The 26,065-nt window shown below is 36.9% G+C and overlaps 4 protein-coding genes across 4 annotated transcripts; 3 read left to right on the top strand and 1 right to left on the bottom strand.

Moving 5' to 3' along the window:
• Nucleotides 1-5,640: 5,640 nt before the first annotated feature.
• On the top strand, nucleotides 5,641-8,339 carry LOC137738730 (protein NRT1/ PTR FAMILY 5.8-like). The gene is made up of 3 exons (XM_068478205.1): nucleotides 5,641-5,856; nucleotides 6,547-7,061; nucleotides 7,493-8,339. Exons 1-3 carry the CDS (start codon nucleotides 5,650-5,652, stop codon nucleotides 8,337-8,339), a joined length of 1,569 nt encoding a protein of 522 aa, XP_068334306.1. The 5' UTR covers nucleotides 5,641-5,649.
• Nucleotides 8,340-9,631: 1,292 nt separating this feature from the next.
• On the bottom strand, nucleotides 9,632-11,494 carry LOC137740046 (uncharacterized). Its single transcript, XM_068479834.1, has 2 exons — nucleotides 10,342-11,494; nucleotides 9,632-9,850 (listed from the first exon to the last, which is right to left on the bottom strand). Exon 1 carries the CDS (start codon nucleotides 11,342-11,344, stop codon nucleotides 10,343-10,345), a length of 1,002 nt encoding a protein of 333 aa, XP_068335935.1. The 5' UTR covers nucleotides 11,345-11,494; the 3' UTR covers nucleotides 9,632-9,850; nucleotide 10,342.
• Nucleotides 11,495-12,964: 1,470 nt separating this feature from the next.
• LOC137738854 (uncharacterized) lies at nucleotides 12,965-15,584 on the top strand. Its single transcript, XM_068478328.1, has 5 exons — nucleotides 12,965-13,149; nucleotides 14,111-14,146; nucleotides 14,373-14,574; nucleotides 14,678-14,750; nucleotides 15,429-15,584. The coding sequence occupies exons 1-5, from the start codon at nucleotides 12,965-12,967 to the stop codon at nucleotides 15,548-15,550; spliced, it is 618 nt and encodes a 205-aa protein (XP_068334429.1). The 3' UTR covers nucleotides 15,551-15,584.
• An 8,132-nt stretch (nucleotides 15,585-23,716) lies between these two features.
• LOC137740311 (ferredoxin-thioredoxin reductase catalytic chain, chloroplastic-like) lies at nucleotides 23,717-25,776 on the top strand. Its single transcript, XM_068480173.1, has 6 exons — nucleotides 23,717-23,959; nucleotides 24,249-24,361; nucleotides 24,814-24,863; nucleotides 25,012-25,083; nucleotides 25,511-25,571; nucleotides 25,675-25,776. Exons 1-6 carry the CDS (start codon nucleotides 23,860-23,862, stop codon nucleotides 25,717-25,719), a joined length of 441 nt encoding a protein of 146 aa, XP_068336274.1. The 5' UTR covers nucleotides 23,717-23,859; the 3' UTR covers nucleotides 25,720-25,776.
• The last annotated feature ends 289 nt before the right edge of the window (nucleotides 25,777-26,065 follow it).

Raw genomic sequence — 26,065 nt, 5'->3', positions numbered from 1 at the left:
CACGCGGGTTTTTTAAGTTCTCACACAATCCGCTCAATTTTCGACCATCGGATCAAATGAATTAAATAAATTAATGACAAAAAATTAACACGTCATGAGTGTGTGGAAGATAAAAATAGTTGTGTAAATAGCATTATCCTTTGTCAAAAATATATCCTTTCACTTGTTCAAGTCTCTCTATTCATATAGATTAAAGTAGTTTGAAATGTACATAATTATTATCAACTATCTAGTATTTCCGTGATAATTCTCGTTATAGAGTTAAAGTAAGGCAAATTGGACATAGGCAAATTAGCTAAAACATAATCTCACACTCGAATTTCTCTCGTAATATAATTTATATCATAATATCCCTAGAACATATAAATTATATCAGAATATCCCTCGAACATGAACTACAAACTACATTATATTGTATTGCCTGCTAAAAGAAGTTTACAAACATCCAATCTTCCCAACACAACTATTGCCCTTTGCATGTTTCTTGACTTGTCCAAACACAATTACATTCATTAGCCACACAAACATGAGCTGCCACTTCTCATGACAAGAGGGAAAGATTCATGCCCATCTTCAAGCAGAAAAACATCTGGTATCATAAACTTTATAATGTTTGGCAAAATCTATTTCTCAGCTTCAAGATGTACACAAAGAAGTCCTGAACGATGGCGAAAGAGGAGCCGGAGAACCCATCTGGAACCGCCAACAGGGTCCTTAATCGCATCGAGTCCACAATAAATGGGCTACAATGTCACTGTCAATTCTGTCAAGGGATGAAAATTGTCAAAAGTTCTAACGCTATGACCCAATGCATTCCAAATGCAATGTTATATCCTTCACTCCAGCTTCGTGTAGTACATGTGAGACCTGTGGCTTTGCAGCAGCCTTGTCAATTTCTGTCGAAACATGAAGATGGAGTGTCCCCACTACGTCTGAGTTTGTGGAACTCCATACGTGCATGCCAGTTTCGAATGCCAGAAATCCCCCTATCTTCTTAACCTCGATAACAGCTTTTCTCAAATCCTGCTCGTGTGCTCTGGGAATTCTTTGGAGCAAGATTTCTGCCGAGTTTCTGAGTAATGGGATAACTGAAGATATAATCAAGACGGAAATGAATAACTAAAGTAATTAAGTAAATCTCAAAGCCAAAAGTAAGAAAGTTATGCTAATCTAAAAAATCATTTTGGCTAAAAAGACTTCTGCAAATCGGCCACTGAAATTCTCAAGCATTCCTCCTCCACTTCGGGAGTCCCCCTAGGCTATTTGATTGCCATAAGCATTCTTATCATATGATGATGATGGTAGCTAATCATGAAAGAGACTTTCACCACTTCACGTAACTTTAAAAGTTTGTTATCTTAAACATTCTTTCCCAACAGACTTGATTAAACCTATGCAAAAAAAGACCACAAACAAGTTAAAGATACAATCTAAGCTAAGTCTATATATGATACGGTATGAACATATATAAAATAAGGTATTTTAGTCAAAATGGTTTTTGAGATTGAAATAACTCTTCACTTTGGTCCCTCCATCAATCATTTTGGTAATTCCGTGAAAAATGTTAAATAAGGACCAAAGCGACAAAATACCCACAATTTTAATAAATAAAGGACAAAAATGATTGACGATGAACAAATTCATGATCTACTTCTATTGATTTTAAATCTCAATAACCAAATTCATTCTCAAGCATTCCTCCGCTCTGAGAGTCCCCCTGGGCCATTTGATTGACGTAGCATTTTTATCGTATGACGATGATGAACTAATCATGAAAGAGAAACTCACTACATTGTCCATTAAATATAAATTTCACTACTTCACGTCTTTAAAAGTTTATATTATCTTAAACATTCTTTCCCAACTTAGACTTGATTAAACCTATGCGAAAAAAAAGAAACCACAAACAAGTTAAAGATTTAATCTAAGCTAAGTCTATATACGATACGGTACGAACATATATATATATATATATATATATATATAAATAAGGTATTTTAGTCAAAATGGTCTTTTGAGATTGAAATAACTCTTCATATTGGTCCCTCCATCAATCATTCTAATAATTTTGTGAAAAATGTTAAATAAGGACCAAAACGACAAAATACCCACAATTTTAATAAATAAAGGACGAAAATGATTGACAGTGGACAAATTCATGAACTACTTCTCTCGATTTAAAATCTCAAGGATCAACGTGAGAAGTTATATATGTCAATCTCATGGACCATTTTGACTAAAAAAACCTATAATAAGGTATCATTTTAGAAGTGATTTTAGAATGACTGATAGTACTTTTGATTAAGTGCTTTTTAAATTAATCTTTAGTAAAAAATTTAAAATGTAAGTGAATTTTGAAAAAAAACACTTGAAATGCTTCCTGCAAGAAACACATCACTGGTGCTTCATGAAGAAAGCAGTTCAAATTCTTTTGGAATCCAAAAACAATTTCACTAAAAACATTTTCAATCATTTGAAAAACACTTCTAAACAAGTACTAAATATTTACATATACTTGGTGTTTAAGTGAAACAAACTAAACATCATGAGAGTGCGTCTTTTGTAATTAGCACAACTGCAGAGATCAACTTCATCTACCATCCGTTGGTTACACTTTCGTGCATCAACAATATAAATTAATTTATTCATTTATAAATAATAGTCCCTTTTGTTACATTCAAAGGTGTAATTAACCGCGCTGTACAAAAATTCCATACCTATAAATACAGCATAACATGTGGATTGTGTTTATGTAAATCGGAAGAATATCCAAGAATGCGTCCGCACTCATGTCTCGATATTGCTTTGCATACGTGTGTCAAAGAATTTAAGATTACAAAACGACAGTTCGTTTGCCTCCATTGTTGTCCCTGTCCCTGTCGACCCCTCTTGTAAAGATTATCATGTGTAGCTAGCTCAACCATGCACAACTCAAAAGTAGGGTACCACTAAAAGGCACTCATGTCTTGAGAAAATATAATATCATATAAATTTTATAAGAATTGAGAACACATCACATATATTATTCAATGTGTTATAATAAAGATGAACGACATAACTGATATATCTTACTTCTAAACTTTATTAATAAAATAAAAATATAGATATTATAATTTAAGTAAAATAGTAACGTCACATGACTATACTTTCTTAGGAACGACGGTTTTGTTTTGTTTTTATCTCTCAGAAATCTTTCACTACAAATCGCTAGTCGTTTTCATAAAGAAATCGAGTGCTTTCCATCGCTGCAAGCCACCCAAATGAAAAGTTTAAAACTACTCCTCGAAGCACTGAAGAACATTCATGCTCCATCCAACTGTCCCTTCCAGACTACATATCTTCAGCTAGTTATCTTTTACCTAATTTTTTAATTTAGATTTCTTAGTTTAATTCCTAGATGAAACTTATACGTAGCAGCCATCCTCGTCAGCCACCACAGCATGTATATACACAACAACTGTATATAGAAAAGAAGTGCGGGTGCATGCATGCCTGTCTGCAGTTGTGTGTGTAAACTGTGTGTCTGCGTAAGTCACTTGTGTGTCCCTGTGTGTCATCTGCATGCTTTGCCCTTCACAAGTAACGCATGCTGATGAATCTCTCTTTTAGTTCAATTCTCAAACGAAACGCATCCAAAAATCAAACGCACTCAAAACTTTATTGCTTCTGTTGCCCTAATTGTGTGGAATTTTCGACACAAAAAGATGAACAAATTGTAACAGACTGAAAGGAGAGAACCGACCGGTGTGCATATCATTATTAACGGAGATTGGACACTCAGTCAAAAGTGTTTTCTGCGTAGGATAATGAGGCTGCTTTCTGATCACCATGGAATCTTATCTTGTGGTAGTAGTAGCTAGTAGCACTATTGAGGATCCGGATCCTCATTGTGAGGATTTTGGAGATCTTTTAATTGTGTCTGTTTATTGTATATCGTGTGACTAGTTTTTATCTAGTACTATTAATATTCAATTTTAAATAAAAAAATTTACAATGATTTCTGACCGCACGATGTATTATAAACGAATACGATTGAAAGATTCTCAGAGTTCTTCCACAGAGGATCCGGAGATGATCATCATTCATCTTTTAGTACTGAATCTTAATTATATGGAAATTACGTGCACAAGTGTGGCACATGCATGTTATTGTTTCTGAAATGTTTACACCAAATCATTAGTTTTGATGCAAAATAAATATGATATGCCAAATTATCTGACAATATATAAGATGTTTATGTGATCATTTTGAACATACGAGTATTGTTCCCTAAGTTTTATTTACTTTTCATTCCCCGTATGAAAAATGAAAAGTAAATAAAACTAATTTAAAAGTGATTGTTTTTTTTATTATCGTTATGTTGTGTTTATAATTATAAAATTGTATTTTGATGACGATGTTTTTCATTTTATTTGTTTAATAAAATACTTATTACCTTAAAAAACAATAATCACAGCGAAAATTCTAAAAATTAAGGATCCTATTCTAACATATCTTTGATGTATGGTTGGCAAGAAAACATTAATGGTTAAGCTACTTTTAGGGTTTAATTGCATGAAAGTGTATCCCATTTATTTATCATCCGACTCTGTATGGTTTATATAATTACTAGTTGGAACTTAATTGGAATAACCTTGGGAATCTTCCATGTATATCACGTGATTCGCATCACATGGAACACAAAGTAGGAGGAAAGGGATCTTCTCGTTTTCATCAAATCCACCAATCTGGGCTCTTGAAATTTGATCTAACGGTTAAAAATAGAGACGTCTTTAAAAGTTATAATAATTTTAGACATTAGATCAAATTTTAAAGATCCGAATTGATGGATTTAGTGAATTTTGTGAAAGGAATTCGGAGAGGATCCCTTCTCTGGGACTGGCCCATCCGAACTTGGAGTTGGCGCCTACATAACTGGTTGTTTGCTTACCAAGCAATCCTGGCAAGCTCCTCCCCTGATCCCTTTCCTAGGGCTGGCCCATCCTACGTGTCAAACGCTCCACTTGTTCCATCATTATGTGGCACATATATCAGTCGGATATCAAACAGTGAACGTTAGAGACTGACGTATGGGGCTTATTTTGTTGCATCAGATCATTGCCTTCTTGGTCACGTCGCCATGAAGACACCGTGCCCAAAACTGAAAAAATAAAATAAAGTGGAATCCATTTAACTTTAATTGATAGCTCTTTCCATTGCCTAATAAATTTGTGCGAGCATTGTTGGAGAGCTTACCATTATATATACAAAACATTTTCATAAGTGTTTGGGAAGGAAGGAAATATATTGCCAATGATGATGAAGTTTGCATTATTGCTGGTTGGTGGGAATATGAAAATAACAGTAGCAGCACAGTAATCTCCAAATGATGACAGATTATAGGAGCGCTAAAGCCGAGTTCCGTGGCTATAGCTCAATTTTCTAGTAGCTTCGCATCACATCGAAGCAGAGGTTGTATGTTAAAGGGATCATTAGCAGTCATCCTTTGATATAATTTTGGAACATCATGGCTGGATCAGGAGGAAAAAGACTCGGCACCTCTTGCTTTCTTCTGATAGGTAATTAATCATACTCTCTTCATGATGTGAGTTTTACCGGCCAGATGGGTTAATTTTTGTCTGTTTATTTATAATTATAGTGATTTCTGGGATGGAGAGATTTGCATACAAAGGAGTGGCATCGAATCTAGTGACTTATTTAACCGATGTGGTGAAAATGAGCAACTCGGCAGCAGCCAAGACGGTAAACAGTTGGTGTGGGTTCACATCCATGCTCCCACTCTTAGTTGCACCCCTTGTCGACTCTTACTGGGATAGATATCCCACCATCTTGGTCTCTTCTTTCCTCTATGTTGCAGTAAGTACACATTCACTTTGTTTCCTCCCTTCCTTTCCTTGGTTTTTGACAAAGGGATATCTCTAACTAGTTGAAAGTGAGATTCGAATTCTAGCGCAAGATAACTAAACTAACCCACATATGCACTTACTCGATCTTCTTTGATTCTTACTTAATATCAATGACTATCTATAAAATAGTTTTAGCGAATTTAGGCCAATTATCTTGATCATAGGATATCACTGAATAAATAGGAATTTATATAGTTAAAAGTATCTTATTGAACAGAAATTCCTTTTTTGCTAAAAGTTTAAAAGCTCACCACAAATAATGTTTTTTTTTTTTTTTGGATTTTTTTTATCAAGATGTTGCTGATGATAGATTTAAAATGGAGTATGAGTCATCTGCACTAATCTTCTTTCCATTAGAATATAGTGGAGATTTTTAGAAATGCCTCTTAATTTATTGTTGAAGAATATAAGGTCATAACAAGTGGGTATACTTGTAAAAAAAAAAAAAAAACCAAGTAGGTTTACTAGCTACTAATTGCACTAAGATCTTTTACAAATAAAACCTCCCAACTACAACTACCGTTTATGACCTTTTTCTGATTTGGCCTCTCGACTTTCAATTTGGTCACGATAAATTTTTGCTCTAAATGTGTAGGAAAGGTGCAACTATAAGCTCACATATACATGGTTTTGTTTTTAGGGGCTTGTGGCATTGACATCAACGGCATTCACCCGGGCAACACCTGCTGCAAACAAAGCAAGTTCCAATTCATCATTTCTGTTTTGCTCTCTGTACTTGATTTCTCTAGGTCAAGGTGGATACAACCCATCGCTGCAAGCATTTGGAGCAGACCAACTGGACGGTGAAGAGGAACTTCCTAGCAGCAAAGACGACCAAAAATCAAGCAAAAAGACAATGTTTTTTCAGTGGTGGTATTTTGGTGTTTGCAGTGGCAGCCTCATGGGTGTCACTCTCATGTCCTACATTCAAGACACTTTCGGTTGGATTATAGGTTTCGCCATCCCCATGATATCGATGGTTATATCGGTCGTGGTGTTTATGTGCGGAAGCCGAATCTATACATACAGAGAAAATGATCAGGCAATGGATTATAAGCCTATTTTCAACATAGTTCAAGTCATCAAGGCAACTGCATTAAGGTTAATGAAATGCAGAATCATATTACCGAATGAAACTAATGTTACCGAGCTAGAGTAAGTTAACTAATTTCTAACATGGTACTTCTTTTTGTGGTTTTAATGGTCAAGTTTACAATTATGATTTTCCCACTCTCTTTTTCTCCCCTGTACTCCTCCCTTACCTGTTGGGTTGAATAAACAAAGGAGAATGAAGGGACATATATAAATCGACGACTGCCAAAAGGAGAAAATGAGAGTGTGGATCGAAAATTTTCCCTTAGAATTAAGGGAACTTTAACGAAAAGTTATCGGTACTGTTCACTTGAACGAAAAATCACATTTTTACACTAAAAAGTCAATCCTCATACTATTCACTTTACCCTTTATTCTGTCATTATCGTTAAAACTCAAAATTTTCAAGTCATTTTCATTAGTTTTCCTTAGAATTAATGTACATGAATCCTGATGCTAATGATATATTATTTGGCTGGTTTTATACTATGTAGGCTTCAAGAGAAACCGCTTTGCTGTCAAAATAATAGCAGCACAGCAAGCTTGGTTGGGAATCCCAAAAGTGGCTTCTACGTGCTCGAAAATGCAAAAGTGCTTTTGAGGCTTCTGCCAATATGGATTATGCTTTTGATGTTTGCAGTGATTTTCCAACAGCCTCCAACATTTTTCACCAAACAAGGCATGACGATGAAGAGGAACATTGGAAACAACTTCAAGGTTCCACCAGCAACTCTTCAAAGCGCTATCACACTTTCCATAATCCTCCTGATGCCTCTATATGACAAAATAATGATCCCGATTACGCGTCTGGTTACGTCTAATGAAAAGGGTATTAGCGTGATGCAACGGATGGGGATCGGAATGTTCGTTTCGGTCATAGCAATGGTCATCGCAGCGGTTGTGGAAACAAAAAGGCTCAAGATCAGCAGAGAAATGGAAATGCTGGGATCTCAACCCGAAACTGTACCGTTTAGCATCTTTTGGCTGCTTCCACAGTACATTCTTCTAGGCATTTCAGACATTTTCACCGTTGTTGGAATACAAGAGTTCTTTTACTCTGAAGTCCCCAGAAGAATGAGAACAATGGCCTTTGCATTGTACACTAGCGTTTTTGGGGTGGGAAGTTACCTGAGTACCCTTTTGATTGCAACGGTTGAGGCAGTTACAACTTCAGGAGGAAGGCAGAGCTGGTTCTCTGATGACATGAATGAAGCTAGACTTGATAAATACTACTGGTTTTTGGCCTCACTAAGTGCATTGAGCTTTGTGTTTTATGTAATTTTGTCTAGGTGTTACACAAGCATGAAGGATTTGGACTTGGAAAATGAAGTCTGTAAATAAAGCTCTTTGCAATTTTGTCCAACATATACATAGTGGTACAACTTTTATTTGTTTATAAGATCTAGGTACAGTTTATATGGTTGGAGAATATTAATTATTCCCAGTTATATGCTCAACGGAGAATTTTTACCAATTACAAGACAGGTTTTTCCGTACAATAGGTACATTTATTCGATACAGGAAACTGGGAAATCACGGCTTTTGATGAACTTACTACTAAGTGAACTTGGTGATCATCATCGATCCAGTGTTGTATAGAGCCTTGATTCCGCTTAATATCATCCCTAGTCAACCCCCAGCGTGGGAAGCCGGAGCTAATAGTGGGAAGCATTACAGCTCCTCGAACAGAACTATGCCCAAGCCCAAGCAGATGCCCAATTTCATGCCAAGCCACAGGCTACAAGTCATAAGCACCCGTCACAACATCCACAGACGTATGATCATTCATTACGCTTCAACCGGGTTATTTTGTTCCACCTCTTAGAAAGAAAAGAACTTAAATCAAAATACTTAATAGCATGGCGATGAATGGGCAAGACTCCACCACGGCTATTAAATGGGTATCCATCTCCATGAGCACGTCTGTGAAAAATCACCGTTAGATCTGGATTCCTAGTGCTTGAGATCAGGCGGAAGCTGAACTGCGTGCTAGCAGCCCATGTAGGATATTCAGTAAGTTAGGTACTCTCCACTGAGTTCCCAAGTATTGTCCGATTAGAAATTGTAACTAATTGTGGTTAAAGCTGTTGGTTTGTTGCTTAGCATATAAGTATGTTCATAGTTAATATAAATTTATACAGATCCTCTTTGTGAGAATTCCGGAGATTCGTAAATCGTATCCGTTCATCGTACATCGTACGGTCATAAATTATTTTAAATACTTTTATTTAAAATTAAACACAAACAATACCTGACAAAAACTGACCGCATGAAGTACGATGACACAACTCACGGATCCCAGAATCCTCACCAAAATGATCCGGAGAGGATCATGTTGGGGTATAAATAGGGTTCTTGTAAAGCAGCATGCGTCAGTTGTAAAGTTGTCATTTGTGTAATAAAGAGTTACTTTTACAGTGCAATTGAGAAAGACGTAGAGAGGGTCTTAACAGAGTTCAGTAAGGTTGCACCTTATTTGCATTTTCTTGGAGTCGGACACACTTGCATAAGGGTACATTCGATTTATTGGAGTCGGACATGCTTGCACAAGGCGCAAATTTGCGTCCGTAGATCCATACAGAGTCCTCATTATGCGAGTAACAGACTCCCGAGCCCAACTATGTTCACGCTACTCCGATTACAGAGCAGAGTATGAAAGAAGTCTTCAAGAAAATCCAGGCAATTGAAGAAAATCAATCTACAATGTGGAGTTCCTAAGGTCCTTCTGAATCGGCAATTCGGAAACTTGTTGGCTAAGCATGAAAGTTACATATTGAACCTGCTCCTATGCAATCTTCCAGCTTAAGGCACCCAAATACATAAAATTCCTATGCGTCCTCCGTATGAAGAACCTGCTTACAAATAGATTTAGGACATCAACATTCAAGTGTAAAAGAAGAAGGAAACTACTCGTCCTGAATCCTAATATGTCCGACTCCAAGAGAATATAAATAAGATGCAACTGAACTCAGCAGCCGAACTGAGTTACATGAGTAAAAGATTTACAAACTGATGAACATTAACACGGTTAATAAAAGACCAGACATCAATTTACTTTCACGATCGCAGTTTAGAAAAGATTTAAGAAACTTAATGCGATTTAAGATCAAAGATTGAAGAACTACTACATCATTTTCCAAATCCTTACTCATTCTCCATATAAGCTGATGAGCTTATCCATAAAGAATATCTAGCTATAGAAAAGTTACAAAGAACTATCAGTATGTCATCCGTATGCCAACAACGATAATCAAGTTCAGGAAGTCGGTTGAAACTGAATGCATAAATGCAGCATGAAAACTGGAGTAGTACGTTCAGCATATCAAAATTCGGTAAGATATACCTCACTTATGAGAACCATAACCGTTCACGCCCAATTCCACTTCGCCGGCTTTCTGCATTGCCAAATTCCCCTCCTCTTTAATCTCATCATCCTCATCAGAATCCAAAGTAAACCGGCTCTGATTATCAAACTGATGTACTTCTGTGCCAAGCGGCTTATAGTGCGAAACATCACCGCGAACTCCGCCACTCTTCCTACTGATAATCGAGTACACTCCCACAACCATAACCACCGTAAAAGCAAGATGGCAGTTAAATTGAAGCGTGACGATGGCTCTAGCCCTGTGATACTCAGGGTGCCCCTTACATTTCACTGTGTAATTCCCTCTACTCTTTTCGTGCAACGAGCATCCGTGCGCCATGAAGCCGGTGTACAAAGAAATACCCATTTGCAGAAACCACATTCCTTGCAGAACCAGCCCAACCCCACGAGCCAATTTCGGATAATTCGATTTGGGGTTGTTGAATTCAAGCATTGTAGAAAATATACACACAGCAATAGGCACAAGCAACAGATCAAAGTACCGATTTTCGATTCCGAACGTGTCTTTTCTTTGAAGGTAAAACATTAAAAATTCTTCAACGAATGCGAAAAGACCGACCAAACTAAGCAACGAACAAGGTAAAGCTGAATTCGTGAATTTTACCAGAAGACCCGTAATCGCGTACAGCAAGAACAGCGATGCGACCGCCAGGACTTGCAACTGCATAGCTGACCCGACTCCGTCGGCTGAGTCGAGCGCATCAAAGAAAGAAACCAAAGAGTTCAAGATGAACAGCAACGAAATAACGGCGGCGGCGAGGTAATAAATCGACGATGATCGAGACTGCGTTTTCGCTTTAGACTGCGGCGGCGGGGGACGAATCGGAGCTTGAGGCGTCGACGGCGGAGATGAATCTGAATCTGAATCTGCGTTTGGGTTTTGGATTGAGGAAGAAATCGCCTCGTATGCGCCCATCAAAATCAGGCCGCCGCCTGCGGCGGCGAAGGTGAGAAAACCCATGTGCTTGATCTTCGGATTGGTGTTTCTTTTGTCCTCTCAGAAGAGAGATGTCGAGGGGCTCCAATTCCAATGCAGGGTTCGGATTTCTGAGACGGTCGGGTGGTTGATGTTGCTGGCGTCCGCCGACATGTCGGACTCTTTCGGAATTGTCTAATCGATGATGATGTTTCCGCTGACAATTGCAGGAGGAGTCTGACTTTTCGGTTGCATTATTTGCAGTTCGGAATGTGCTCGCTGCTACCGCGAATTTGTGAACTTGCCGGGTGGGCTTCCGCTAGTCCAACTGTTTTGTGGGGAAGCCCAATTGTGAAGCTCAACTTTTATGGGCTTCTTGAGTTGATATTTTTTAGCCCATCATATAAACTCAACAAATGTTGAGGTAGATAAACACATGAGCTCGTGTGCGTGAATAAACAGTCAGAACCCAAGTATTATCCTTTTCGTTTTGTATGTTTGTGCAGTTATACTTTATGGTCGTGGGTATTGTGACTAGTGACTTGTGAGTGTTGTGTAAGCTCCAAATGGACAATTCATGTGAATTCTCCCAAAAAAAAAAAAAAAGAGTGAACAGAAAAAGGGAAAAAAAAGCCAGAGGAGAAAAAACGTGGGCCGGATAGCGTAGATGGAGGCGTTATTCAAAATTAAAGAGAGAATATGGACAGGAACACAACTATATATATGAAGTATCATAATTAAGCTGCAATGAAGTGCATGCAACTTTCTTTTTAATTTTAATTTCAACTTCTTTTTATTCATTTTCTACAAGATTTTTTAGACATCTCATATTCTTAATAAAGTTGAAGATTTATTTCTCTGCAAAGGATTGTAAACATCATGTCAATTAATAAAAGTATTTTTCATTGACTAATGTACCAACCATTTATCACATCATGTGTGGTATAAATATGTGGTATTCCCAACATTATTCGTTATTATATTAAGAAAGTAATGCAGGCATTTGGCATACTCATTTTTATCATCCACGCACTTCTTCCAAAAGTCAGAGATACACTAAAGGGTGCAAAGAGACAAAAACAGTGTGTGAAAATCACTTCCAATTTATTATAGAAAATTCATTTGCATTGATTATCATTCTTTAGGAAATTAATAAATTTTAAACAAAATAGAAAAGAAAAAAGAAAAAGAAAAAAAAAGAAGAAGAAGAGAAATGTGCGGTTACATCCATTGCTAGAATGTTATCTACCTTCTCTATTTGCCTTTCCATATTTATCTTTCACACTCATCACTTTACATGTGCATTTTACTAACAAATTAAATTACATAATTCATGATTTTAAGGTGAAAATTTTGAATTTATGATTTTAACTCATTAATTATGAAGTTTAATTTGTTAATAAAATACACGTATCAAATGATGAGTGAGAAAAGTAAATGAAGAAAGACAAATGAGGAAGGTAAATAGCGATCCATTATCCATTATGTTACCCCCGCTTGCAGAGGATAGAACCTCCTCCCCGCATGCTCCCAACCGGTAATTCGGGGGTCAGCCCATAAGATTTCGAGTATAAAAAGCACGTTCCCGTATAGTATCATGCTCATCTCCTTCTTTCCCTCTCTCTTTCTACACAAAAAACCACGACAGAAAACAGACAGAGTCCGATGACGACGACGAAGAAGATCAAAGGGCTTGTCCACTTCGTTTTCGCAATCTACCTGGTTTCTGTGCCGTCGGATGTCCAAGTGCCCGTGCACGGGCGAGTTCTCTTGCAGAAGAAACCCGACCCGGAGAATGCTGCCGCCAGTGCTCGTTGGTTGGTCTCCCAGAATATTTGGGGCGTCTTGGAGTAATGATCTCTTTACTATCTTCTCGTATTTTGGTGTTGTTTCTGTTGGTTTTTACTTTACTGTCGTGTGTTAATCTGGGGCGCTCAGTTTTGATGGTACAGAGGCTTTTGGCCTACAATGCATGGATACATGATACGACACAATACGACATGGATCAGATGCATAAAATTAACAAGAAGAAATGATATATGACCATAAGAGAATACGACATCGAGATATACGATATGATACGGCACATGATACGAGGGATACCATCGTGTCCACACATTTCTGTGCTTTGAAAAAAAACTGCTTTTGCTGTGCTATGAGAATAAGCAATTGTGAAATAAAGCAGCAAAGTGTTTGGTAAACATTTTTGTAAAAGTGCTTTTGAAAAAAAAATGCAATATTATAGTGTTTAGTAAACTTTTATGTAAAACAGATGTGAAAAAAAACCGGTTTTTCAAAGCTGGGTTTTGCAGCTTCTTGTTTTTTGTTTTTTTTCACCCAAAACTGTGAAAAAAAAAAGTTGAAGCTGAATGTTTACCAAACACAAAAATAGCTCCCAGCTTTTTTTGATACCAGCTTTTTTCAGAATCACATCAGTACCAAATCAGGCCTAAGTTTGCTGATTAGAGAACCGAATTTGTGTGATTTTAATTTGGTTTCTTATTGGTCAAATTGGAGATCTGATTTCGAACCTTGTGTGTTGTGATGAAATTCAGACATGTGTTGGGTGCTCTAGAATCTTGCTTGTAAATTGGTGTTAGAAAGCACTTTTAGCGATGTTTGCCATTAAAATTTAAAAGTGCTTTTGATTATGGAAGCACTTGTTGGGGTCATTTGTAATTACTTTTGTAAGAAGTACTTTAGCTTATAAGTGTTTATGCTAGAAGTATTTTCATTAGAAAGTAGTTGATATTTGTGTTTGGAAGTTAGACATTTCATGCTTGCTTGTGTTTTTTTTTTTTCCGTTCACAGTACTATCTCAAGCGATTTGGGAGGAGCACCCTTCGGGTAAGATTTCTTATTTCTTCTTGTTATATATATTATCAAGTTAGATATACTACTCAATGCTAGTATTTGAGTCAAGTATTCCTCACGAGTACAAGTTTAGGCAAAAGCGAAATATTTTGCAGGGTTCGATCGAGGCCAGACATACACTCCTAGGCCTCGTTCAATAGAGAGAATTGACTTGTGTAGGACTATTCTCGGATAAAATAATTTTGAAAATACGATGCAGGAATGTGGTTTCATTTAGCGACGGAGAACCTGGAAAAGGCAGTGGTATCCCTTACTTCTACTTGACAACTCTTGATCCGACTGCAAGAAATGCACTGAAAGATCCAAGAGCTTCGTTGACAATTAGTGAACATCCTATCGGAACCTGTGGCAAGACAGACCCAGAAAATCCCACTTGTGCAAAGCTTACACTCAACGGGAAGGTGTGCCGCAACAGAAAATTTATTTGTTATCCGTACTATCCATGAGAAGAAGGAGAAATCGCATTGATTTTGGCTAACCTGGAATGCATGATATTTTTTTCAGCTGAGGCTTCCGGATCCTAAAGAATTAGAATTTGCTAAAAGGGCCTTGTTCACGAAGCATCCGGAGATGAAGGGTAAACACAAATATAGTGTTTGAATTTCTTCAATACCGGTTGATATATTCTGTTAAAAGGGCAACTCTAACCCAAAAAGACTTCTTACTCTGCAAGAGTCAAGGGAACGTTTATCGTATGCAGTCTTACTCTTGCTTTGCAAAGAGGTTATTTCCACGACTCGAACTTGTGATATTTCAGTCACAAAAAACCTTTCTGTTGTGCTAAGGCTCGCCCTTTACCCCACATCAGCGAAACTGTTAAATTTTGGCTAAAATTGATAAATTTCATCAATATTTCTGACATATCAGTTGAATATCGACAAACTGTCATATGACATTTTCCAAAGGCAACCGATATCGTTATCAATAATGATATATCTATTGATATTTCCATCAATTTATATATCGATATTTCCACCAATACCGATATTATAAACATTGCACTCTAGTACACCACTTGTGGTCTCTATTTTGTAATGGGTAATGTTAATGTGACTAAATTTGTAAACAAAATTTTGAAAACTACAAGACATGAAAGCTGATGATTAGTTTATTACTTTAGCACTTATTCCTATTGGTAAATTATGTCTCCATATTCAGTCTCTTAGCATTACCCTTTTGTAATTTCAGCTTTTCGTTTCATCTTCTGCTCAACTAACAGAGTGATTTTTGTTTAATTTTGCTGCATGGTTAACAGACTGGCCCAAGACTCACAACTTCCAGTTCTTCAAATTAGACATCGAGAACATCTTTCTGATCAACTGGTTTGGCGGTCCAAAACCTCTCACGGTCGATCAGTACCTTCATCCAAAGAAATAAATGTAGCCTCATGTTATCATATCTGAATCAATAAATTTACTTTCATGTCTTCAAGTGCTTAATTCAAAAGATTCTGTTTGTTTTTCGACTTCATGAAAACGAATCTCCGCCATCTACAGTACAGAGAACGCCTTGACTCGGGGATTACTCGTGATCAAACTGTGATTCGTCTTGCTTGTTTATGAGCTGGCTGGATCTGCATTTGCATTGTGCATAAGAATTCTGTTGTATATTACAGGAGACAATTATAATTGCATATAAAATCCATATACTTTCTGAGGCTACATCCAAACTCGAATGCACGAGGAGAAAGTATTCTTGCTCTAACGAATCTGGCTAAGTCCACGTTTGCCAATACATGAGTATATCAAGATATAAAAAATCTAAGCAGATGGTGGTTTACTGCAGTACCGGAAGTGTTTTGTTAAAATTCCTATTAATTTGTGTAATTACTTTCTGTTTTGAGCTTTCCCCAATCTCATATCTGCTTCATCTGATTCCTCTTTTTTTTGTTTCCTGCTTTGACAAGCAGTCCTTGAAACTTCATGTTTTAAGGCTTAACGAAAACATAGATGAATTGAAGCTTCAGTTGGTGAGTTGTCCTGGGTTTCCATATTTCTGTTTTATCATTTTCTTTCAAAAATCTATGTCTATTGTTCTCGGCAAAGTGAGGCAGATTGTGCTATGTTTACTCGAACTAAGATAAAACAAGGGAGCAGAAAATACGCACTCGGTTAACGAATCAATAACTCAATTGGTGAGCTATCTTATGTTTATATACTTCCATGCGCTTCAAACCAAAATAAGTAATAAACTGAGCTAAACATAACAGTTTTGAAGAGGCAAACGTTAGTTTTTGTGGCGAACAATCAATTAGACACTCAGCAAGATAATGTGACTAGTTTCTCTCCGACCTGTGACGAGGATATGAACATGGAAAAGTATTTGTCAAGGCTAGAGACAAACAAGAAGCTCATGCGACTCCCGTGAAATTGGAAGATGAAACGGGCACTGTAGTAAATGGTCAGCTAGCCATAAAACAAAATATGGCGATTACATTTTCTTCGATCTGTGGTGAGGATGAAAATGGTAAAGTTGATCCAGTATCTTCAAATGAACCAGCTATAAGTGAAACGGTTGCAAATTTGTTCGATGATGTTAATGGAGAAGAGGGAGTCCCCGTCTCCACATCTGTCTCGGTAATTACAGTTACCATGAAGTCCTATGCATGTTTATGTTCCATCATAAAATAAATTGTCAATATAAGAAGTAATAGCCCAAGACCATATAAGCTCATAGCAAACTTTTTCCCACACGTGTAGTGAATTTTCAAGCCGTGTGAATTTTCAAGCCTACACGTGGACAACAACTAGGTGACGTGGAACGCGTGTGGCCGTTGGGCTTCACACGTAGATACCATGATGAAATTAAAATTCCATCATAAAACTAATTGGCAATTAGGAAATAGCCCAAGATCATATAAACACATAGCAAACCTTATTTCCCACAGATGTGGGACAACTCCCAACAGTCTGATATATGTTGTTAATTCAGTCAAACGGTTCGAGCAGCTCAGCAACTGTTGGCAAGCATCGTTGCATTTCTGGCAATAGTGAATCAGAACCGTCAGTCCCAGTATTGGCAAGAAAGAAATTTAACGAGAAGCCCTCGTGAGCAGTGCATCTTTCCAACAATGAGAGGCTTCTTCTGCAAAACAAGCCCTCAAGATGAAAAATCGCCCTGTGATTACAGTCAGTAATTTTATATCCAAATTAAGTTTTCCTGTTTGCCTCTTCTTGTTCATCTACCGTTATGCTAAAACGGTTGTTTATATATTTGGTAAGAAACTTTAAGTACTTAGCTTCTGTTATCACCTTTTAGGAAGGAAAAATATTGTAGCTGGTGTCGCTAAGACAATCAAGCAGCACTTTGAGAAGCACCCTCTTGCCATAGTGAACGTCAAAGGCATAGCAAAAGAAACTTCGGCCTTGGAAGTGGTTTTCAAACTCGAGGTCTGCACGCCCAAGTTCCTTTTATTTCTCTTATCCCCTCCTTTTTTATTTTTTGTTACATTATAAATTGGTTGATCTCTCTCTTTCTGTCTCTCTTATAGCAAGCAACAGGTGCAGTGTTAGTCTCCCACGAACCTAGCAAAGTTGTACTTTACAGGGGTTGGGGCGCAGGAGATGATCCCGGCCTTAATGATAGGAACGGAATTAACACAGGGAAAAAAGGCTTCTTCTCAGGGTGTTGTGTCTCCCGAACTCCTGGGAGCAATAAGACTTGAGTGCGGACAAGTTTGAAAATTCTAGGATGAGTACTAATTTAACCTAGAAATATAACTAAATTCCAACTTAAAACTAATCCAAATTAAGGTTTAAATTAATCAGTTATGCAAACTAAATTCTACACAAATAGTCAGAATAAATATAAAGAGTATGCACATTATGTAGAATTTAACGAGGTAAAACCCATCGCTAGAAAAATCATTGGGCTACCAAGCCAAGAAGCACTAAAAAAGAAAGAATACATAAAGATTTACAAGAACTCATCAACTAGACAACCATACTAGTTGGCAGCTTTGTCTTCGTGCTTTACTACTCGATCTTTCGTCAGTCTTCAAGTTGAAGTGGCACAATACTAACGCGATCGTCAATCATCTTCTCCTCGAACTTTGCAAGATACTAACTCGATCATGCAAAATGTTTATATGATGAAGTGTTTGTTTGGAAAACAATCAAGTACGAAAATCACAAGGCACATTTTCATAATTGACATTCAATAAAAAACCAAATGAAACTAGCATGAAAATGATATTTTCTCTTTAAACACACATGCTATTGAAACCACAAGATGGCAGCCACTGAAAAGTTATTTTTCATTTGTTAAAACACAAAGCTGCTGCCAATCTAGAACAAAAAAAAAAAGGCATGCATATGCGGCTTTACCTTTTTCAAGACTTTGACAACTCTTATAAAGACTTAATGCACTGTATGATGCAAACCGATAAGAACACAATCCATATAATCAAATGACTCCTACCAACATGCAAACAGGTAAGTCCCAATGCAAACCGATAAGTCACAATGCAATCAGATTAGTCTCAATGTAATCAGATTGTTTTTTGAAAGTGTGTTTTAATAATTAATATAGAAAGGATAAGTCATTTAAAAGAGATAAAACATACAATGGTCAAGAGTCCTATTCTAACTACAATAACATGAGATAACAGATGAATGTAGTTGAATGCATGCGTGCAAACGTACCTGAATAAGTATCTTGTTTACGTAACATCTTTGCATCGAAAGTGTGAGAGACATCCTTAGACTTAAACAATTACAATTGAAAATATGTAACAAATCTAAACTATTACAGACTCAGGCATTTTGTCAAGAATTGCCAATTTTGTACTAACAAAGTTTCGTGAAGACAAAGATGCGGCTTCTTAGGTTGGAATCTTAGCTTGTGCTAGAATGTACCATTAGTATCATCTATCCCTTGATCATTGCCTATGGTAGTATGCGTGCACGTACACTCACTGTGTATATAGCAGTCACTGGAGCCCATGATCGTCGACAAGTGTGAGGTTTGGTATTTCAAATTCCAGGAATTGAGATTATTACTTTGGAATGGTGAACAACCTCTGTACATAGATTGATTTATTACTGCAAGAAGAAATGCACGCACTCCGTCGACACCTGACATCCAGTGGCCGAAGTTATACGTTGCAAGTCCTGAGAGCTGGTTGAGTTGAGGTTCAGAAACAATAACATGTGTTGATCAGAACGTCATGTAATGGTAAAGTCGTTTTATGGAATGAGAAAACCAACATTTTCCCTTTAGGTATTGTCCAACCAAAACTCCTCATTTTGAGAACATGCATAAAGCAGGCGAAAGAGATCTTTTCTGGATCTCTCCTACAAAAGTCACGAAGTTTACTCATTCGGAAATTTGAAATTTGATCCAACAATTACAAATAGAGAATCTCTTAAAAAGTTATAATAATTTTAACTTTTGGATCAAATTTCAAGGATCTAGATAAGTAGACTTGATGATTTTATAAAAGAAATCTGGAAACGATCTCTTTCTTAAAACAGGATATTAATGTGATAGTGTTTCCAACCTATGTTGTCGTATTGAAAGTTAAAAAAAAATTGATTTTCCATCGTTATCTCGAGATGTTACTCGTTTCATATAAATCTTTCGTCCGTTTAAGCCTCTTTCCTTTTTCCACTTGTGTGGAAGTGGAACGAACCCACGATGCTTTATTTGGAGAATGACATGACACTACAGGCCGCACCAGCCATTGCCTAGAAGCATGCGTTTTGTTTCTCCGTCGATATCGAAGAAATAATGTTAAGGTCTGTGAAAGTGGATTACGGATGTGTTTGGATGTTTAAGCTTTAAGTAATGATGGGTAACCTGACATTATCGAGCCAGTCAAAGTCAAAGATATGTGGCTCCAAATGTTCCACCCGTCCTGCCTCCTAAGTTCAATGATGAATCAATATTAGTTTTTATGGTTTAAAAACCTGAATCAACTTTTGCGTTTTAACATTTGGATAGCCTAATATGGAATTGAATCCTCTTCTTAGCGAGAGATCAGGACCTTCCTCTTGATCTACTAACTCGAATTGTTGAATTTTGATTCAACGATTATAATTGTTATAACTTTTAGAGAGATATCTTATTTGTAATCGTTGAATCAAAATCTAACGATTCGTGTTAGTAGGTCAGGAGGATCTTGTTCTTCTGCTCAAGAGAGGATCCAATTCCGCCTAATATAACTTCTAGACATTGTTATAAAAATCTTCGTTTAGCAGCTCATAAGCATTAGATGGCTAATCACTGTTTGAATTAATTGGTATTTAAAAATTAAGAAATAACACTGAGACCTCCCAAGCATCCATCTAATCTGCTAGACCCGGCTAGGTGAGACGACATTTACAAAGTTGGCTGAGAAACCATCCATTGTACCAAAGAAAACAATACAAACTCCCTTTTTAATAATTATTTTGTTTTTAATTTTAGTTTTATTTTATTGAAAAATTAAAATACATTTTTTAATCAAACGATAAATTTTATTAAATTAGATATTAGACTAGTCACATGATTCGCTAATTATGTTTAATTTAAAAAAGAAACTAAAAACGAAAAATTACAAACTATTATTTTTAGTTTTAAGAATTTGTCTTTTAATTTTTATTTATTTATTAATTAAACTGAAAGTAATTTTAAACAAAATTTTTAATTTTAAGTTTTTTAAAAATATTAAAAATTAAAAGGGTTATCAAATAGTTCAATAATGCATATAGTGGCAAGTGGCTTAAAAATAAAGAGATGAAAATGAGGATTTTGGTTGACACGTACGCACCTTGGTATTAGATGAAAAGTAGCTAGGGTTTGGCCTTGATCAATGGATGTCATCATCACTCGCACACAATCTCTCTCTACCCTCTAATATGTGTCAGATGAGAGAGAGAGAGAGGCACAAAAAACCTAGACATTTCTTTGCCTTTCTTTCAAAGCCAGAAACCAAACAGCAATCATCATGTCCTCTCCTTACCTTCTTTATCGCCATCATTGCTACCACACCATCCCCTCCTGCAACTTCATCACCTCCTTCAACCACCCCACCACAAAAGCAGCATCATCATTGTCCTTAATATTATCACCAACAAAAAAGAAGAAGAAGAAAAAGCGACGACCCAAAACGAAAAGAAAACTTTCTCATCATGATTTCGAGCGGCCAGCTGAAACCCTAGCTCAGCTCAGCTATAGCTACTACCTTTCTCACTCCTTGGTGAGAAAAAGTGAAAGAGTCTGATGAGTTTCTCTCTCCTCTCCTTGATATATTTCAAAGATTCTGTCCAAGTCTTTGTTGCTTTTGGGGAATCAAGCATCTTGGTCCGACGACAACGATTTGCTATTGCTAGTGTGTTGTATCAAAGCAAGCAAATCTCAAATTTTCATGTTCTTGCAACCTGTTTCTTTACGTACTTTGTTTGTGCGAACAACTTTAGATCGTGTGTTTTAGCTTTAAAGATAGAGGGTTTTCCGTTCCTGGTTTTGTTTGTTAGTTATCAAGACTCAAGTTACTGTTTAAGTAAGAAACTCCTCTCTCTCTCTCTCTCTCTCTCTCTAGATTATCCTGTTGAAATGATCAGAACTATTAATTATATGTGGATCAATTTATCTATGTTTCAAATTTTATGATGAAATGGAAGTCATTGTATAAATTTTTCTGCTGGAAAAAATTATTTGTATTAGCCTATAACATGAACTGGTTTTGGAAAATAATAATTTTTATCTAAAATTAATCCCATAAGTATTACTGAAATTAAGTGTGCACTTGATTTTTACATGAACATATAAAACGACATGCACTATAAGCTGGGAATCTCATCGATCTGTCCAGGTTGTGAAGTAAGAAAATCTTGTTCTTTTACCCAAATTATATGAATGCTGTGTACATTTTGTCAGATATGGGTGATGTACTTGTGATAGAATGTAAAGATAAAGTCTCACATGGAAGAGGGATCAATTTATGTAAGAGCTTATAAGAGGCTGGATTACTATTCATATTTTTATTTGATTTTATAGTAGAATTTCAATTTTTTTCATAGTATCAAAGTAGGTTGTTTTACACGCGCTCTATATCATCTCGTTTGTGTTATTCACATGTTGTGTTGTTTACGTGTTAGACTTGAAAATGAGATGTGTGAGAATGTGAAGATAAAGTTTCATATCTCGAGGGCATATGAGAATGCGAAGACAAAATCCGACACCGGTGAGAGATTAATCTATGTAAGGATTTATAAAAGATTGAGCTATTCTCCGTATTCCCATTTAGTTTTACATGTGAAACTTCAAAATGTTGTGCCCCTACCCTTCTTGTGTATATTAGAGAGAGAGAGAGAGAGAGCTAGAGCTGGTCATGGTGATCTTTTTTCCACCTTTGTTTGACAGTGTAGATTAACAGAGATATTGAGATTACATATATAATTAATATAGAATACAGATGAAATGGAGAAAGTACTGTACAGGGTTTGCTTCACTCAAGAATTTCTCCATGAAATTATGCCTTGCCCCAGCTAGCTAATGGTTCTGGTTCTGCCAACACTTCTTTTGGCTTCGTTTGGCAATTAGCTGGGCAACGACAAGACTGTATTTCAAGCAAATTGAATTATTTCATGTGGTACATGTTTGGTGCTCGTAGTAGAGAAGAAACTCGACTCATGAAATTGGACAACGGTCTCGCACTTTAGAAAATCAAGTAGGCAACTCATTGGCTAAGGCCATTGGCTTTGGTAAATGCAAGCCATGTTCATCAAGCTCTTAAGACTTGTTCATACCTTTCTTTTTGGCTGTGGACGGAAAACCTTATTTTCCGGCGCAGCAGGACTGAAGCCGGATTTAAAATCTGAGTTCAATTCACACCATTATTCACTCCAATTTGTTTGAAGATTAAAGACTGCATTTTATGCCACTTGCGCCCTGGTTTAGCCATAATCATCTTTACTTGTACGTTGGACGCCTCAAGTTTGAATACTTTTCATGAATAAGGAGTTCAAACTTAATTACGACCACTTGCAGTGTGACTTTACTCAAACCGCCAACAAAGGTTCTACCGAATTAATTGGCAATATGGAGAGTAGTCCAACTACTCCAAACACAAGGTCCCTCCCTTCTCCAATGTAGAATTCACTCTCAACATGCCCCCTCACATGCGGCGAATTTTCAATCTTAACGTGTGGACAACACAAATCGGGTGAAATGGGGGCACGTGCAGTCATTGAGCTTCACACATGAAACAACATGCTTTGATATTATAAAACCAATTAGCAATATATGTACTATCGCATTTACATTAAACACATACAAGGTATCTTCTTTTCGAATCCAGTGTCTCAACACAAATATCGCTGTATCCATATTTGGGCCAGAATTGGTAAATTCCGTTCCAGATATAAATGGATTGGGCCGACAAACCGAGAAGGGAAAAGGCCCCAAAGGCCTTATAATATAATGAAAAGAAGGGAAGGGGGTTGGATTCGTTGGTGGAGGCCGCGAGCGGACCGAGTGGTTGGTGTGTTTCCCTAACCGATATTCACAACGTGTGGCGGGCAACGGCTCCTCCTACCACAACTCTGTTAAATCCCAGTTACCAAAACCCTCCAAAAATTAAATCATAAATCCTCAAAATTCCAAAACTAAAACCCCCAGAAATTATATAAGCGAACGGATTATTACCCAGAAAAAATAATTTAATTTCACAGCGGTCCACTCTCTCATCAGTCTCAGAGGCCATGACTCTGCAACTCCAAGCTCCGTCGTTCGCCGCCAGCATTTCGTCCTTCGTCTCTCCTCTCAACCGCTCCACGCGCCGCCCTGTAATCCGAGCTAAAGGTTAGGCTGGTTAGCATTGCTCAACTTCTTAATCTCCTTCTTTCTTTTTTTTTTTTTAATTATTTTTTTATATTTGAATTTATGAGCTTATAATTAGTGACCCTTCAGATTTACAGCACCAATTGAACGTTCTTAGATTAGATGCGATGCCAATTAGAATTTGGGATTTCATAAATTATCCATTTGGTTGGAAAGCTCGTGACTTTATAACATTTTTGAGCTTCAGTCAGAATTTAGCTCGTGAATATTGCATTGATGGATACTCCAAAATTTGTGTGTTTTCTGGCAGCGGAGCCGTCAGATAAGTCTGTTGAAATCATGAGGAAGTTCTCCGAGCAGTATGCTCGCAAGTCCGGAACATATTTCTGCGTCGATAAGGGAGTTACTTCTGTTGTTATCAAGGTGTGTATTAATTTACTTATTGGATATTATTACTTGTATTGTTGTGTGCTTAATTGGAACTGTGTTAAGTATTTTCGTCATGGTTGTATGCTGGAATGACTCAAATCAACGTCAAAGCCGATTACTTTATGAGCTTCGGGCCTTCAACCAAACACTAAAGAACATGTAACCTGACACCCTAGATCCTATAGATTATGAAATAGCGTTAAATTATTCCCTCAAATCAACCCCCATATGCATAATTTTTCGGTTCAGTATCTTGCTGCTGTAGTTCTTTATCTTTTTTATCACAATTCACAAGAGATTTTATTTGGGGCGAAAGGATCTTCTTACAGATGGTTATGGCACCCTGAGATTATATATTTGGATCCTTCATTATCGTCATGGCAGTTGATTAAACTGTATTTGTTCGATAGTGTATGTGAAAGAAACTCATCCTCGAATTTCAACAGGGGTTGGCAGACCATAAAGATTCGTTGGGCGCACCACTCTGCCCTTGTCGGTAAGCATCTGTTCTTTGATAGTTTTTCTTGACCATGAGTCTATGGTGTTCTTACTTCGCCCCATGCCTCAAACGCCTTACCAGTGTCAAAGTCAATTCATATTCATGTCATATCATGTTTTCCAAGTCTGAATTTGTTGTGTTGCAGGCATTATGATGATAAACCTGCCGAGGCAGGCCAAGGCTTTTGGAACTGCCCGTGTGTTCCCATGAGAGAGAGGTATATATCGTTTCATAATTTTATAAGATTAGTATATCAACTAGTTTTTCTATACAGTTTCAATTTCATTTGTTTGTAGATTTGTATACTTGACGGGAAAGTGGTGTTAAAACCCACGCTAGATTATGATATATTGGTAAATCTTTATCGGCATTACACTTTGGTACTCAGAAATTCAAATCGAAGATAAGTAGGCTTTATGTTAGATATTTTTAAAGGCTAAAAATATAGTAAGAAAAAAAATCTACTTGGAAATTTCCAGCGAAACACCGATAGTTGCTGCAAGTTTCAATCCAGCTTGACAGTCAGAAGCTTATCTACTCACTTTAGCTCTAACATTTGAATTCAAACGATCGTTATATGAAAATGATGTGTGTATATGTCAACCCGGTTGGTTCTTATGAAAACTGTAAATCGGTGTTGGCAGGAAGGAATGCCACTGCATGCTCTTTCTCACTCCTGACAATGATTTTGCCGGACCGGAACAGGTAATTTATCCATCATTCTTTGAGAAATCTTATGTAGTCGTGTTCTTCGGTTACGGTATTTTATAACCTAATTACCTACCTCAATAATTCTTATGCAATGCAGGCCATCTCCTTGGAAGAGATCAGAGAATCGACGGCAAACATGTAACAAGCTTTTTGTGTGTATTGCAAACTATGTGTAAACAGTCCACTTCTGTATTTTTTTTTTTTAAAAAAAAAAAAAAAAAAAGGAGCTCATCTTTTGAATATAATTTTTCGAGGAAAATAATTTCCGCACTCTTTTTCGCCTTCTTGATGATCTTTTGTATTATTCAATCAAAATTAGCCCTCTAAAGGTTCAATATGAACTCGGAATGTGCAGAAAAAGAAATGAAGCGTGCAAATCACACTTTCCTTTTTTCTGGGATATATACTGGTTGTACAATTATGCTCCAGCCCCTATACTTTGCCATATTCTCAAGAACCCCAACATAATTTTCTTGTAATATAAATTT

This window comes from Pyrus communis, chromosome 7 (assembly GCF_963583255.1).
Source record: "Pyrus communis chromosome 7, drPyrComm1.1, whole genome shotgun sequence".
Taxonomy (NCBI): domain Eukaryota; kingdom Viridiplantae; phylum Streptophyta; class Magnoliopsida; order Rosales; family Rosaceae; genus Pyrus; species Pyrus communis.
Note: the sequence above shows the minus strand (reverse complement) of the source record. Positions and strands in the feature narration are given on the sequence as shown.

What these genes read in the sequence shown, in the direction of transcription:
- LOC137738730 (XM_068478205.1), top strand. Translation starts at nt 5,650, where the DNA reads ATGGAGAGATTTGCATACAAAGGAGTGGCATCGAATCTAGTGACTTAT. An exon ending in CTTCTTTCCTCTATGTTGCA is followed by an intron (nt 5,857 to 6,546) that starts GTAAGTACACAT and finishes TTTTGTTTTTAG; the next exon opens with GGGCTTGTGGCATTGACATC. An exon ending in ACTAATGTTACCGAGCTAGA is followed by an intron (nt 7,062 to 7,492) that starts GTAAGTTAACTA and finishes TATACTATGTAG; the next exon opens with GCTTCAAGAGAAACCGCTTT.
- LOC137740046 (XM_068479834.1), bottom strand. Translation starts at nt 11,344, where the DNA reads ATGGGTTTTCTCACCTTCGCCGCCGCAGGCGGCGGCCTGATTTTGATG.
- LOC137738854 (XM_068478328.1), top strand. Translation starts at nt 12,965, where the DNA reads ATGACGACGACGAAGAAGATCAAAGGGCTTGTCCACTTCGTTTTCGCA. An exon ending in TTGGGAGGAGCACCCTTCGG is followed by an intron (nt 14,147 to 14,372) that starts GTAAGATTTCTT and finishes AATACGATGCAG; the next exon opens with GAATGTGGTTTCATTTAGCG. An exon ending in GAAGCATCCGGAGATGAAGG is followed by an intron (nt 14,751 to 15,428) that starts GTAAACACAAAT and finishes CATGGTTAACAG; the next exon opens with ACTGGCCCAAGACTCACAAC.
- LOC137740311 (XM_068480173.1), top strand. Translation starts at nt 23,860, where the DNA reads ATGACTCTGCAACTCCAAGCTCCGTCGTTCGCCGCCAGCATTTCGTCC. An exon ending in GCACCACTCTGCCCTTGTCG is followed by an intron (nt 24,864 to 25,011) that starts GTAAGCATCTGT and finishes GTTGTGTTGCAG; the next exon opens with GCATTATGATGATAAACCTG. An exon ending in ATTTTGCCGGACCGGAACAG is followed by an intron (nt 25,572 to 25,674) that starts GTAATTTATCCA and finishes TATGCAATGCAG; the next exon opens with GCCATCTCCTTGGAAGAGAT.